The 14852-nt window shown below is 31.8% G+C and overlaps 4 protein-coding genes across 7 annotated transcripts in view; 3 read left to right on the forward strand and 1 right to left on the reverse strand.

The window, feature by feature from the left end:
- Positions 1 to 146: 146 nt before the first annotated feature.
- On the forward strand, positions 147 to 2463 carry LOC106109705 (protein unc-119 homolog). The gene is made up of 3 exons (XM_013291301.1): positions 147 to 702; positions 825 to 997; positions 1270 to 2463. The coding sequence occupies exons 1-3, from the start codon at positions 350 to 352 to the stop codon at positions 1386 to 1388; spliced, it is 645 nt and encodes a 214-aa protein (XP_013146755.1). The 5' UTR covers positions 147 to 349; the 3' UTR covers positions 1389 to 2463.
- Positions 2464 to 4944: 2481 nt separating this feature from the next.
- On the reverse strand, positions 4945 to 10583 carry LOC106109816 (E3 ubiquitin-protein ligase Siah1-like). 4 transcript variants are annotated; one of them, XM_013291459.1, is made up of 7 exons: positions 9532 to 9620; positions 9289 to 9417; positions 8446 to 8637; positions 8170 to 8223; positions 7494 to 7743; positions 6067 to 6232; positions 4945 to 5578 (listed from the first exon to the last, which is right to left on the reverse strand). In XM_013291459.1, the coding sequence occupies exons 2-7, from the start codon at positions 9339 to 9341 to the stop codon at positions 5145 to 5147; spliced, it is 1149 nt and encodes a 382-aa protein (XP_013146913.1). In that variant the 5' UTR covers positions 9342 to 9417; positions 9532 to 9620; the 3' UTR covers positions 4945 to 5144. The 4 variants fall into 4 exon arrangements, with proteins under 4 accessions (XP_013146913.1, XP_013146897.1, XP_013146892.1 ...); XM_013291443.1 differs by having other exon boundaries at positions 9489 to 9572; XM_013291438.1 differs by lacking the exon at positions 9532 to 9620 and adding an exon at positions 9847 to 10583 and having other exon boundaries at positions 4947 to 5578.
- Positions 10584 to 10861: 278 nt separating this feature from the next.
- LOC106109840 (macrophage migration inhibitory factor-like) lies at positions 10862 to 12092 on the forward strand. The gene is made up of 3 exons (XM_013291472.1): positions 10862 to 11068; positions 11281 to 11453; positions 11866 to 12092. Exons 1-3 carry the CDS (start codon positions 10961 to 10963, stop codon positions 11942 to 11944), a joined length of 360 nt encoding a protein of 119 aa, XP_013146926.1. The 5' UTR covers positions 10862 to 10960; the 3' UTR covers positions 11945 to 12092.
- A 420-nt stretch (positions 12093 to 12512) lies between these two features.
- LOC106109893 (protein Red) overlaps positions 12513 to 14852 on the forward strand; it is an 11489-nt gene continuing 9149 nt past the window's right edge. The window contains exons 1-3 of the mRNA XM_013291540.1: positions 12513 to 12866; positions 13241 to 13438; positions 14318 to 14381. Coding sequence (XP_013146994.1) covers positions 12715 to 12866; positions 13241 to 13438; positions 14318 to 14381 — 414 coding nt within the window. The 5' untranslated portion in view covers positions 12513 to 12714. The remainder of the gene's footprint in view (positions 12867 to 13240; positions 13439 to 14317; positions 14382 to 14852) is intronic.

A 14852-nucleotide genomic window follows, 5' to 3' on the forward strand; every position in this document is an offset into this window, starting at 1 on the left:
TGAGAATAAATAACAATCTTTATTTATTTAATCATTTTTGTGTGCTGGCTAAACCAAATTCCTATCAAAAACTAATGTTTTATCTGCACATTACTTCCTCAGAATAATTTATCTGTATTCTGTCTGACATTTTTGGCAACTGTCAACTTAACTGTCAAATAGGAATTAGCTGTTTTGCCATGAATAATTAAATATGAATTATTTTATTTCTATAATTCCAATGCATTAATAAATCGATATGATTTAATGAATTTCTTTTGACCCATTGCAATTTGCGTGCCTCCTAATTTCTTTATTAGCTAACTTATTTCGTTACAACTAATCATATACTTTGCCCTTGCTCGTAATAATGAGCGTAGTTGGAAAGAAGTGCGAATCAATATCGCTTACTGAAACAAACAGAGACGATTTAATTCCGAGTGAAATAACTCCCGACGACGTGTTACGGCTGAATAAAATAACAGATACATATTTGTGCAGTCCTGAGGCAAATATATATGATATAGATTTTACCCGGTTTAAGATTCGTGATTTGGAAACTGGTACAGTGTTATTTGAGATTGCGAAGCCTCCTACGGATTTCGGTGTTGATAATGAAGGAGCTGAAGACGCTTCAGAGGACGCTCTTGATCCCAATGCTGGAAGATTTGTGAGATATCAATTTACACCACAATTCCTAAAATTAAAAACTGTTGGTGCAACGTAAGTTTTCTACGAGTAATATAATTTTAAAAAGTACCAGAATAGTGATATATCTATGGAGAGATCAAGAATTTCTTTGCTTTTAATTTACTAAGTAAATTAATTACAATTGTATATTTCAGAGTTGAATTCACAGTAGGCGCTCGTCCAGTAAATCATTTCAGAATGATTGAAAAACATTTCTTCCGTGATACATTGCTGAAGACGTTTGACTTTGAATTTGGCTTCTGCATTCCATTTTCCAGAAACACCTGTGAGCATATTTATGAATTTCCAACACTGCCACCTGATCTAGGTAAGGTAGAATGGAGTGTTGTTTAATTTATTTATATTTACCAGCTTTAGCTCTCACCTCTGTCCATATGGTATTAAAAAATTGAGTAGCCTATGTGTTCTTTCAGACTATGCTATATATCTGTGCCAAATTTCATCCAGATCTGTTCAGCTGTTTTGGCTACAAACTCTAACAAACATCCGTCCAAACATTTGCATTTATAAAATTAGCAAGATTAAAAAAACCATGTATAGGTACTGGCTAGCATTTGATTAGAAAACTTTTTTTTTCAGTTGATGAAATGATTGCTGCACCATTTGAAACTTGCTCAGACAGTTTCTATTTCGTCGACAATCATCTGGTGATGCATAATAAAGCAGATTATGCATACAATGGAGGAATTAACAAGTAAATGTGATATTCAGTTTATTGACTATTGGCACAGTTTTATTGTACACAAAATTTTATGCAAATTCAAACACAAAACTGTACGGAATTTAGTTTACCTAAATGGGTAGAACTTTTATTTAGAAGTAATTTTTGTGTAACAAATATTTTGTTTAATACATATAGGCCTTTTTCATTATTTTGGTAGCTTAAGGAGAGCTCTGTGTTATATAGTGCCCTCCACCACATTGCTACACTAAGGGCCTGTCCCACCAAATTGTAACTTGTCTGGTAACAATCCAATGTGTAAAATGTGTGATGGAAATATCAGTTTTTGTTCCCTTATCTGACAGTAACGTCATTTTTAAGCTATCTAAGCCTCTATCAGCCAGTGATTGGACACCCCAAAGTGTCAGTCCTAACAAATTGTAAATTGTCTGATAACAATTAAACATCTAAAAATATGTGATCGAAATATCGGATTGTTACCTTATCTGTCAGTTACATCATTTTTAAGATATCTGAGCCTCTATCAGCCAGTTGTGGGACAGGACCTAATTATTGTATTTTGTGAATCAACTCTCGATCTTCCGATATATTTGAAAACCTAAATTTAAAATATTAAAAACATTCCATATTTGTGATTTGTGATACATTCCAATTTATAATATTTTAACTTAAGTAATAAATGTCCACTCAAGCACTAATGACTTAATGTGTTCAATTTTTACACGAGTGCTATTTTACACTATCTTTTAATAAAAAGCACAATGTTGAGAGAAAGTTAAATGTAATTGTCATAATAATGAAAAGTTGATTGATTAATTCTTATCATATTTCTGTGATTCAGTTACATGTCTTTAGAGAAATGTGACTCTTTCAAACATATTGTAATTTTTTTTTTATTTAAATGGCAATTATTAACTGCTGTTATCCCATTGATTGTAAGAACTGTGGGTAATAGACTTTTGTAATATTCTTAAACTACCCACAATATTTTTTTCCTTTATTGATGTTATTTGCAAGTGTGTGCATTTTTTTTTAATAATGTAAAACTGAAAAATTCAATTCAAATGTTCCACATTTTATTTTGTTTGAATGGAATTATTATATGTTTATAGTTTAGTTAAGGCGGGAAATTTTGTTTTTAAGTTTTTAAAATATTGGAAATGATCTCATGACAAATATGAGTCTTATACTCTTTCATTAAATGAAATTTAATCTTATTCCTTTTTAGACATTTAGTTTTTTATTATATTTACTTAATTTAACCCTTAATATGATAGTGTCCAGTGTGATAAACATGTAATAAAAAAATCTAATGAACTAAGAGAATTATGTGACATTTTTATTTTTGTGTGTTGGTAACATGTAATATTTTTTGCTATATAAACTTCGTCAAATTAAGGGGTGCAAGAAAAACATTCAAACATTCCTAAAAATTCTGTCATTTTTTTTCTATGGCAACACATGAAATAGACTAAGGTATTTAACGCTCGGACAGATTAATCGAATTTAGTAATATTTCATAGTAAATTCTAGATGTTATTTTAAAGTAACTTAAAATCGTTGATGGACAAATACTATGCAAAATTTTTCAATTAGCATGAAGAAGTAATAATGTTTGATTTTTTTTTTTAATTAATAGTATTTTGCTGCCTAAATTACATGTTTACAATCATTATATTATTATCGATATATTTTTATTCTCATTTAATATGAAATGAATGATTTATGGTCACGAAAAATCTAGTCTAATAATTCTGAATCCTATCGAATTTTAAAGAAAGTTATAAAACAATTACCTAACAGAGATGGTATCTCAGATTATGTATTTCATTGTCTAGACATTGTATGGAGTTGTTTAAATTTATTTTAGTTGGATAAATACGATTGTAATTTTGAATGTAATAGGCGATATGCATATGACACCAAATTGTACCAAACTTTTTAAGTATACTTTATTACTTTAAAAACATTCGTGCAAAGATTTTTTTTTAATATAATGTGATTTAGTGGCAAAATTTAATCATTAAAAAGTGTCTTTTTTCAAATTCCCTCTCAATATACCAAAAAGGGCGGCAGATTTTAAATGAATCTTAGTATAAATTTGAAATGTCAAAAATCTCATATATGCCGTCCAACTTGTTTCTCTAACAAGTTTTTCCTCTTTAGAAAGGGTTTCTTAAATTGGACCCAAAGGCTATTAGCCAAATATGGCTAACTTCTATGCCTTACTTTGTGTTTAAACCTTACTTGTAAAGTTACTGACCTCTATGCGCAGTTCACACTTGGCCAGTATTGCAAACAAAGCACGGATTTTATTGCCTCACTAGCGCAGGTTATTGTTCACATAATACTAGTCCAGTTACTGAGCGTTACTGTCTAACTGTACTGGCTAAGTGTGAACCACGCACTATCGATATGATTTTCGTCATATTAGCGCCAAAGATCTTGGAAACTAGATATAGTTTTATCTGAAATAATTTCAAGCAAAGCTATGATTTCCAAATAGTTGTTCGTATGTTTATAGAGGTCAGTTAATAAACTGTATAAATAAATTGATGAAATAATTTATTTTTGTCTTTAGTACAGCCAAATACAACAATGGTGTGTTATTTTTATGTGCCGTGTTATGATTTATTATTGTAACTAGTGTTAGTGCAAACATTGAATGTAGCATCCCACCCAGTAGTGTTAGTTAACAATGCTTAATAAATAAATTATTGTTTATTTGAATTATTATTTACTAACGTCCGCCTCCGAGTATGGTCTGCTTGAATTTTAAAAAAATGTGTTCTAGACTATCCTCTAAATCTATGCCAAATTTTATCAGGATTCATTCAGTAGTTTAGGCTACACTCTCTAACATCCATCCATCTTGATATAACTTTGGCATTTATAGTATTAGTAAGAAGTAAGATTGATGTACCTAAATCAATCTATTATGTACTTTGGAGATTATTGCAGAAAACGCATTTATTTAAACATATACGTGATTATTTTTTAAATAAAAAAAATGAATTTTTTTATTGAATTATTTATTCCACATAATACAAGTATAATAAATGTAGATATGATATTTGTAATTATCCCATACGATAGTAATTATTCTTCTAACGGCCGCATACTGAAACGAATACACTTAACTGCGTAAGCGTCGCTTACAATGACAGATGTCATAATTTTTATGGAATCTAGAGTTTAAGCGTAGCCTTATCATTTAAAACACCGCTGTCGTATCGGTATTCGGCTGTAAATCAATAACAATTCAGGACAGTTTAATGCGTTTACAGTTGGTAAGTAGCGTTCTGATTGGCCGTCAAGTAACGGGCAGAGTAAACGCTAAACCAATGAGTGTCACTTGCCGTCGCAACTGTCCGACTGTACTGGCTAAGTGTGAACCGGCCATAAATTAGTTGAAAAGCAAATAATAATTTTAGTTGAGTTCGATAATTATTTAAACCGAATATCGATAGTTCAAAATTATTTGCTATGTGTGTTTGTTTTGTCACTACGATACCTGTCTATTAAGTACGGCATTTGCCTTCACACAAATTGAATTCGATATTTCATATGCGACATTTATCAAACTAATCTTATTTAGACAAACTATAGCTTACCACATAAACATATGTATATTTCTATTTTCTTATAGATTTATTGTTTAGGAAGGTATAATTATTTGAGAAGAAAATTACTTGGTACAAAATTGTTGGATTTTAAATAAACCCTTATGCAGTTATCAAAAGTTTATTTGTAGGTATAAAATTTTCATATTTTACATCCTGATTTGTTTCTTCAGGAAAAATTTATAATTTAAGCAATTATGGTTTAAGAAAGTGTTTATATAAGCGATTGGTATTGCAGCGCATTGCTTCTTAAAATATATATCGTCTATAGAAATGGCATTTGATGTACAAACATCGGAATATTGGAATTTTCTCTTTGGTTGTGCTTTGTTATAAATATGGAATTCGTACTGCCACTTTGAAGCACTCACCGCGGTGCCAACAAGCTGAGCGGCTAAATACATCATTTTTGCATTAGAATCAATTTTTAAATGAATAAAAAAATTATATGTGCCCATTAAAACTAAATGGAATATTTTTTTATAATCTGTGGTATTCACTATTGACATTTCTGTATCAACTTGCGCTTGACGATGTTCAGGATGACAGTCTGCGAAGTGGCTGTCCAGTTGCTTAAATTTACCTACAACAAACTTTTTTATTACATACTAGCTGTTGCTCGCGACATCGCCCGAATTAAATTAAAAAAAAAATGGCCTATGTCACTCACAGATGATTTACCTTTCTATCGGTAAACTAATTTTGAAAATTGGCCCAGTAGTTTTTAAGTTATTTCAATACATACAAAAATAAAAATCTGCCCTCTTTATAATATTAGTATAGACTATAGATAAATGCGCCCATTACATTAAATCGGCAGACCAGGGCATGCACAGAAAAAGGATATTTCCCTTATCCTTAACCAGCTAAAATTAATCTTATAATATAATAAATGCGAAAGTTTGGATGTTTGTTAGAAATTATAGCCTAAACTACTGATCGGATCCTGATGAAATTTGGCATAGATGTAGAGAATATTCTGGAAGAATACATAGGCTACTTTTGTTTTTTTTTATTCCATGCGAAAGTAGTCGCGGGCGAAAGCTAGTAACAAATAAAATAAAACGTTACCTCTCCAAGAGCACCTTCCGAATAAAGCCAGAAGTGGGCAAGCCATTTCATTAAATGGGCATTCTTTTAAATGGCTTCCCATAGCGTTGGAAGTGAAATGTAAACTGCATCCATCTTGATGATTCGGACATTTAAGTCTATTAAGTTGACCATACGTTTGATTTACCTTAAAATAAATCGATAATTTTAATTAAAAACAAGCTGTCGCCCGCAAAATTCGTTAGCGCAAATTCAGACCACCCGTTACGCCATTTTGACAGCGCGGAATTAAACAAAAATAGCCTATAATATGCCGCTCCATGGAAGTACCCTCTAGTGAAAGTCCTGTCGAAATCGGCCCAGCCGTTTCGGAGATTACTCGGATAAACGCGGCTTGCGGACAGACAGACAAACAATTTTTAAATACGATTTTCGTTATCAACAACACAAATACATCATCTTCCCGAAGTCTGGATATTTTCTTCAAACAGGCACTCTAATTCTGACATATGCATAAGTATAGACTAGCTGTGTGCAGCTACAACTGAAGAAAACTCTATGTTATTGCTAAACGCGTATTGAGTGACAGCCCAAGCCGAGGTCCCCTCTCAGGACTCCATGGAGCGTCCACCGAAGCGATCTAAGAGCTCGACGGCCTCCCAATCCGGTAATAATAACGAAGTAGCAGCTCGTGCCGAGGCTCCTGAGGAAGCCCTAGAGCTTAGTTACTCATAAACGAGGTTTAGGCTAAGCGTCATCTGCGCTGGGCCACCTCAAGCCCCGTGAATCTGTAAATGCCTCTTCAATGCAAACAGTGGCCATTCAGTCACAAAAAAAATCACAAAAAAAATATATGTAATAACATAGATTTTTTTTGTGAATGTAAACAATAGTTTACATTTTGTAAAACTTTTAATTGCAATAAAAAAAAATGCACGAATGACAAAATCCTTTGCCATTAGATAAGAATTTCTTTGGCAATCTTTCTTTGCAGATATTGGCTTGTAGTTTTTGTTCCTTTCCCACGATTGGATGAGCTTGCGACCAATTTATTGACCCACTAAATTAAATAGCATTTTATATAACCATTTAAAAAACACGCGTGCCGCAAGTGTAGGGCTTTAAAAATAAATAAAAAAATTGTTGTAATTGCTGACATAACTGTGTGTTTACGCTTTATTAATTTATTTATTTATTGCAATTAAATTATACAAACATCTATACAAAGTAACAATAATAAGTACCCCTTTGGGCGTGTAATATAATGAGTACAAATGCAGCGAAACAAACTTTGGGAACAACAAGATAATGCACCTAAAACCATACCATATTTGCAACTAAACACTTTATAACACAAAAACAACAGAACGAAACAAAATACTATATTAGTACAGAAGTATAGATAGATGTTATTTCTATAATCAATAAGTAAATGAAAAATATCTTACCATTGGTTTATGTTCCTTAACAGTCATTTTTTTGGTAGCATTCATTAAATTGTCCATGTACATTTCAAGGGTTCTGTTTCTCACCGTGGTTATTGTTCTACGGCAGTTCGACACTCCGCAAATACCGCTGTTTATTTTACAATCCTTACAAGAACTGTGTCCACCAACACATTGATATATGTCCAATCCAAATTGATTACCGCACCCCGGACAATTGAGTTCGGAGCCCAGTCCACTAGCATTTTGTACTCTAAAATAAGAATTAGTATAGTCATATTTTAAACATTATTTTCATCATCATCTCCCCAGACTTAGCTTACTCCCGTAGGGTCAGCGCGCCGGCTTTTCGTCCTCCAAAGCACTCTATCATCCGTCATCTCAGTCATCACTCACTTCTTCATCATGTCACCTTTCACGCAATCCATCCATTTCTTTCTAGGTCTACCTCTACCGATGTACCTCCACATTCATAACTAACGTCCATCATGTTACATACGATTCATCCCTTCTCATAACATGCCACTATAAACTTATTTTACTACATTATTCCAGAATTCTGGTTGAATCCAGTTGTGTACAACTAAGTAAACTTAAATTAGAGCTCATACTGTGCATTCCAGTATGGGTTTTGCTGAACTGGAATAATGTAAACAGGGTATAATTTTTATTTTTTTACCTGGTTACTTTATTTGTTTGATTTAAAGTCATTGGTGGGGCCGAAGGTATCACCCTAAAATCAAATAAAAAGATATGACATTCAATGATTATATCTTATTTTTTACTTTAAATTAATAATTTTAAAAAAATATTAGGCTGCTTATGTGTTCTACCAGACCATGTTCTACATCTGTGCCAAATCTCATTTAGATCCGTGCAATTTAGGCACAAACTTGCATGAACATCCATCCAAACTTTTGCATTTATAAAACTAGTAAGGAAATAAGATACCAACCTTTGTGGTTCATTTACAGATGGTGCAATTGGTACATTTGGTGTAAGGACATTGTTTTGAGCAACATTATATCTCTGATATGAGGAACTTATCGAGGTCACAGTAGGTTGCTGTTCTCTTGTAGTTGTAGCTTTTAGATTCGGATATAAATTATTTTGACCATCTCTAGATGTTCCAGGAGCTGTTCTTCCACTACAAAGAGTAATGTAATTTTTTAAAAGTTACAAAAAATTATTAGTACAATTTCTTGTTACAATTTTTCTTATGGAGGGTTCACACAGAATGATTCTTCAATCTATCAATATACTCTATGTTTCCTATTTCCCTGTACACATCCATTACATTCAATTTATCTTTAATTCTATACATGATCCAATAAAACTATATATAATTTAAAGTTTTTAATATTTGTACTAAAAATATAAAGAGGAACGATTTGTATATTTGCATGAATGAAAACAACTCAAAAACTACTGTAATGAATTCAAAATTTCCTAATATTATAAAAAGTGGAAAGATTTATATGTTTGTATGTATCAAAATAGCTCAAAAACTACTGTGATGCTTTCAAAAGTTCTTAATATTATAAAGAGGAAAGATTTGTATGTTTGTATGTATCAAAATAACTCAAAAACTACTGTAACGATTTCAAAATTTCATGCATCATTAAAATTCGCAAGCAACAGCTGGTATAAAATATATTTTTAGTACCCTATGTGTTCTTTCAGGCTATGTTCTATATAAATACCGAATTTCAGTAAGATCTGTTAAGTCATTCTGAAGGTATATATTAACAAACATCCATACAATCATAATAATATACATCATAAAAAGTAAGATTACCTTGTTGAAGCTAATTGTTCTTTTCTCAAAGTCTCCGCTTGTGTTTTCAACATCTCCTGGCATTTTTGCTCATATAATTGCCTTTGCTTTTCTAAAGACTTTTGCAAAGCAGCCTGGATATTAGCATCCCTAAAAGAAATAAAAAATGTTCAGTTAATGATTGCATATTATATAATAAATGATTTTTAAAAAGATATGACCATAATATCATTATTTATGCATCTTAAATGAATAGAAACTGACAAATTAATAGATACACATGAAACCCTAACAAATATCGATTACACAAAGAATCTGCACAAAATAAACCTTCTTATGACTAATTTGGGACAATTATTCTAATATTTCAGTAGTAACAATTTTATTAAACAATTAAAATATAATGATAACTTTATCTAACCGCTGTTAAATCGATTCGTTTCCAAGTTTATCGCAAGAAAACAACCTCATTATGTTTTGTCGAGAACAAGTTATATCAGCTTTATCCACTGAGGCATATGTTTGCTTTTGTCGCTAAAAAGTTCATTGTTTAGTTATGCTAAAATGCTAAAGAATTACCTTTTCTTTCTCTCGTTTTCCGATGATTGTTCATTACCCATTTTGTAAACGACAAGTTCTCTTCAATTTAATCTGAGTGCTTTTATTGTTCAATGTTTCTAAAAAAAATTCTATAAAATTTCTATGTTACTATTGTTATTAAAAGATGTTTAATATATATGAGTACTGATTTAACCAATTATTTAACTAGAATACGCTACGCAACCACTTATACGATCATTTCAAGAAAGTTTACATAAAATCATTAGAAATCGAAAACACCCTGCCATTGACAAAGGATTTCCTCTATGGTTCTTAAAATAGTTTAAAGGATGTGGGCATGGAAGTGTTTGTATACATATTAGAAATAAAATTTAAGAGGTACCTACAATTGATACACTACGTTGTGAAGTTGGGAATAGGCATTTTTGCGAAAAAAATCTTGGTCTTTTGATTCTAGTAGCAACCACAGATGTTTGCATAACTTTTATTATCTCTCTGATTGTTGTAATTCTGTCACTGTCATGCTTTTGTCAGATTGACTGCTTTGTGACATATTGATTAGACATGGAAGTCGGCCCTGAACCGGATTAAAAGATCAGTTCACGTCACATTAGTCTTAAGCTGTCGAACTGCGGCTCCACAACTAAAGTAGTAGCTTATGGCTCAACGTAAAATACATAAAGATCTATATTTAATGAGCCGCGTCTAGTCTGGTAACTGCGACTGGCGCAAATAATACATCTGCGTAATTACAAAAAGGTTGACATACGAGCCACTTCACTGTATAAGTCTTCAGTGAACCGGCTTGCAGATCGGCTCAATTTGTCCTTGCATAGATGTATTATTTTCGGAAGCTGCAAGTCATCAGATAGCTCGCCGCTCCACAGCTCCTATAATTAAAATACATCACGTTCATGTGTGATTTCCTAATTTGGTGTTGAGCCGCAGCTCAACGTTTCAAGAAAATGTGATCTGATGTTGAACCGGTCAACGATAAGAACTGATTTGCACACGTCTATAATTGATTAATCCTTCTGATAAAAAATTAATAGTTTTACTGAATTTATTTTCAATTCATAATAGCGTATTGTAGTCACAGGTGTTAATTTTAGTTGTTGAAAGATTAGAAAAAATGCCGCACTTTAGGATTGAAACAAATGTCCCCAAAAGCAAAATTCCTCAAGATTTTTTTACAAAAGCTGTGCCAGTTCTTGCTAAAGCGCTGGGTAAACCTGAACAGGTAAATATTATGTATTTATTTTTACAAATACATTCTATATCCCTAGTTATGATTGTAAACATTTATTGTACGAGTGTGACCGTGGCTCCCGGGAATTGCTACTACGTAACAACGTTACAAGTAACAAATGTCTCTTGGTTCAAGTTACTGCATTGCAATTTTATTAACAGAATTTAAATTTCGAATGTTTTATTTTTACACCTTTTTTTTAGTATTGCGTTGTCTCCGTAATTCCTGATGTACCAATGAGTTTTGGTGGTAGTACTGACCCATGTGCCATAGCTAACTTGATGTCTATTGGATCCCTTGGAGTTGAACAAAATAAGAAGCATGCTAAAGTTTTATTTGAACTGGTTGAGAAGGAGTTAGGTGTTCCACAAGATAGGTAATGTATTACATTAAAAGTTTGATATTTGTTAAAAATGTCACTTATTCTTATTTGTGTTATAGCTTAAATGATGAATCTTTTAGTAGGAGGATCTATATGACCTTATGATGAACTTGAGATAAGGGGTATCTGCAAATAATGGCTTATATTAATAGCCTGATTTATCTGTAGAGGATCTTTATCTTTTTTGCTTTAATAACATAAATATTGCCTTGTCATAGAATGTGATTTTCATATAACAATATTGTATATGTTAACTATGAAATATTGTCAGTCATCTTGGATTAATCAGTATTCATAAAATTTTAATATGTAAAGTATTAGAATCTATTTTAAATAAAATACTATTTTTAATAATGTTAATAATATAAAGCAATATTATATTCATTTGGATTAAATCTTGTTACAGGATGTACATCACTTTCCAAGATGAACCTACAGGCAATGTTGGCTTCAAAGGCACTACTTTCCACTCTATATTTGGATAATCTTTATCAATTAGTTTTAAGCGTAACCATGTTCCTTATTACATTGAAATTGGCCTAAATCATCATTAAAAATCATTTTACATTTGTTTATTCATCTAGTTATTATATGTGTGATAGAATCAATTATTAAAATTATCCTTATAAAAAATTGTTTTATTTATTGAATGTTCGTTGTTTACCTTATAAATGAAACCATGAAAATAGACTTCTATGGAAAATGCACTCAATGTATACATAAAACTTCTAGGGTATTTTTTAACATATTTAGGTATAGAAAGGTTTCAATCAATGGGATGTAACAGCTATTTGATACACGTAATAAAATGAAGCCAAAACTTATTAAGGACAGAGCAATCTCATTTTTATAAATACCCACCTACATATAGTGCTTGGATATATGTTTCAAAATAATTTGTTGATCTATAAAGTAATTTTATTTCAATTTAGTAGGTTCAATTTACACACATACAATTTCAAAATATAAATAAACCTATTGGTGTCATAGTTTTCGAAAATAAAAACAAACAACAAAAATCTTTTATCTATGGTTGTTGTTTGTCAAGCGCTTTGGGGTTAAGTGTCAAACTGTCATTCATTATTTTCGTTAGAAATATTGGATAATGTGATTATTTTTCTATGGTGTAATAGAGAAAAATATATCGGAGTATTAGCTAATGATACAGAAAACTATTTATTTTAGAGTATTCTGTGAGATCAGATAAACTGGAGTGATTTTTGGTTTACACTTGTGAAACAGCGTGTTATTCATTATGGATGAACACAGGAGTGTTGAAGATACACCAGCTTCTCAGAGGCTGACTAATGATGACTTTAGAAAACTCTTGATGACTCCTAGAGCAACCCCATCGGGGGGTGGAGCACACCCTGTGGGCTCTGTGCGAGAAGCTATGGCAAACGCTGGGTAGGTTCTGCTTCCGCTGATCTGGTATATTATATATCTCATGTAAACTAACTAAAATGCTATTGAAAATGTTATTGACTTTTGTCTTCTGGTTTTGTTGGTAGATATTAGTGATTCTCATCGGAGAATAACAAAATATAACCTTTCCAATACTTGCAAACAACATCTTTCTCTGTCTCTCATATGTTTGGTACCTAAATATCAGTCATCTTATGAATTATATTTTTTATTTACTTTCATTCTATGTTTACTTATTATTATTACATTTTATTTATTTGTTATTAGTGTTATGTACTATTATTTGATAATTTTTTGTTACACATTTACAAATAATGTTACAATATTTTTATTTGAATATTAATTACAAATTTCAGATCAATGCCACCTCCTACTGAGAACAAGAGTGAGTTACGTCGCAAAAAGAAATCATATTACGCAGCTTTGAAGAAGCAAGAAGACAATAAGTTAGCAGAACTTGCAGAGAAGTACAGAGACAGAGCTCGAGAAAGGAGAGACGGTCTCAATGAACTTGGACCTACTGATCCTACAAGCAACACTAGTAGTGCATATAGGTGATCATTTTCATAATTTACTTACTAATATTATAAACGCAAAAGTTTAGATTGATAGATGGATGTTTGTGACATGATGAAATTTGTCACAGATGAAGAGTATAGTCTGGAAGAACTCGTACAGCCTTACAAATAAACATGGTATGAAGGTAAACTTAGGAATAAACTGAGTATAAGCAAATATTAGTACAAATTTAGCTTCTATTCAGTTTAACTATTTCTTTATTTTTATTTTTAGACACAAGACTTATGTTTACCTTAGTTTATTTTTATGAAGCTGATAGGCTAAATCATCATCATCATCACCAGTTCACTATATGTCCCCACCGAGGGGCTCGGAGCCTACCCTAAATTAGCTTTATTATTCAACCACGCTGGCCCACTCCGGGTTGGTCGACTTCACACATATCTTTGAATTTCTTCGCCGATATGTGCAGGTTGCATCACGATGTTTTCCTTCACCGTAAGAACGTCAGGTAAATTATGTACATATGAAAATTCGAAAAATCGAAAATCACATTGTTACATGGCGGGACTCAAACCCAAGACCTGTAGATTACAAGTCAAGTGCTTAAACCACTGAGCCACCGACGCTCACGATAGGCTAAATGTTTCAGTCATATTTAATTCTAAGATAGAGTTGATGCGAAAAGCTAGTGATCCTATAAATTTTAAATGTGCTTTGAGAAAAAGCAGAAAAGCTTAGAAGCAGTCATGATTTAATAAATTGTTTAAATTGTTATGAGATATCCATTCTTGTGATGGCCGCAACTACTTTAGACTAGACCATTGATGGAGTTGAAACTATTTGGTGTCATCACCAGACTCATATATGATTAATCAATATTTAACTAGTTTTTAATTTTATATTGTTTCCAGAGCAGTAGCTCCTGATTTGAAATCAGGAATGGATGCCAAAGAAAGAAGAAGACAGATGATTCAGGTATGGCTTTAATCTTACTTCTTACTAATATTATAAATACGAGATTTTAGATGGATGGATGTTTAGAGTTTGTTTGCTAAACGGCAGAACTGATCTCAATGAAATTTATATATATATAGTTCTCTACATATATCTTTAGTCTGGAATAACACATAGATTACTGGCTTTTGTTTCTTTTTAATTCCACAGACGGAGTCGCGTGCGATAGCTAGTCTATACATATAATAACTCATATTTCGTGAACGTATTGTCATTTCTGGATGGGTGAGACCAGTTTGATAGGACTTGTGGATGCGGTAATAATAAAGTCTTAATTTCTTAGAGAATAATAAACAAACCTTTTTTATTTTAAATCATAGACAATTATTTATTAGACATATATTGTTGTCCGGTTGTCACTGAGTCTACACTGCGTCTGTTAGCTCTCGCTAAAATAATTCGAAAACTTGTATAAAAGTGATCAATCGAAGT

The sequence above is a fragment of the Papilio polytes genome, unplaced genomic scaffold (genome assembly GCF_000836215.1).
Source record: "Papilio polytes unplaced genomic scaffold, Ppol_1.0 DF824269.1, whole genome shotgun sequence".
In the NCBI taxonomy this organism is placed as follows: Eukaryota; Metazoa; Arthropoda; class Insecta; order Lepidoptera; family Papilionidae; genus Papilio; species Papilio polytes.

Bases quoted from the DNA above. Each gene is read 5' to 3' on its own strand.
- LOC106109840 (XM_013291472.1), top strand. From the start codon at position 10,961: ATGCCGCACTTTAGGATTGAAACAAATGTCCCCAAAAGCAAAATTCCT. The intron at 11,069-11,280 runs GTAAATATTATG...CCTTTTTTTTAG, and splicing joins CGCTGGGTAAACCTGAACAG to TATTGCGTTGTCTCCGTAAT. The intron at 11,454-11,865 runs GTAATGTATTAC...ATCTTGTTACAG, and splicing joins TTAGGTGTTCCACAAGATAG to GATGTACATCACTTTCCAAG.
- LOC106109816 (XM_013291438.1), bottom strand. From the start codon at position 9,887: ATGGGTAATGAACAATCATCGGAAAACGAGAGAAAGAAAAG. The intron at 8,224-8,445 runs GTTGGTATCTTA...ATTTGATTTTAG, and splicing joins TCTGTAAATGAACCACAAAG to GGTGATACCTTCGGCCCCAC. The intron at 6,233-7,493 runs GTAAGATATTTT...ATTTATTTTAAG, and splicing joins TTAAGGAACATAAACCAATG to GTAAATCAAACGTATGGTCA.
- LOC106109705 (XM_013291301.1), top strand. From the start codon at position 350: ATGAGCGTAGTTGGAAAGAAGTGCGAATCAATATCGCTTACTGAAACA. The intron at 703-824 runs GTAAGTTTTCTA...TGTATATTTCAG, and splicing joins TTAAAAACTGTTGGTGCAAC to AGTTGAATTCACAGTAGGCG. The intron at 998-1,269 runs GTAAGGTAGAAT...TTTTTTTTTCAG, and splicing joins AACACTGCCACCTGATCTAG to TTGATGAAATGATTGCTGCA.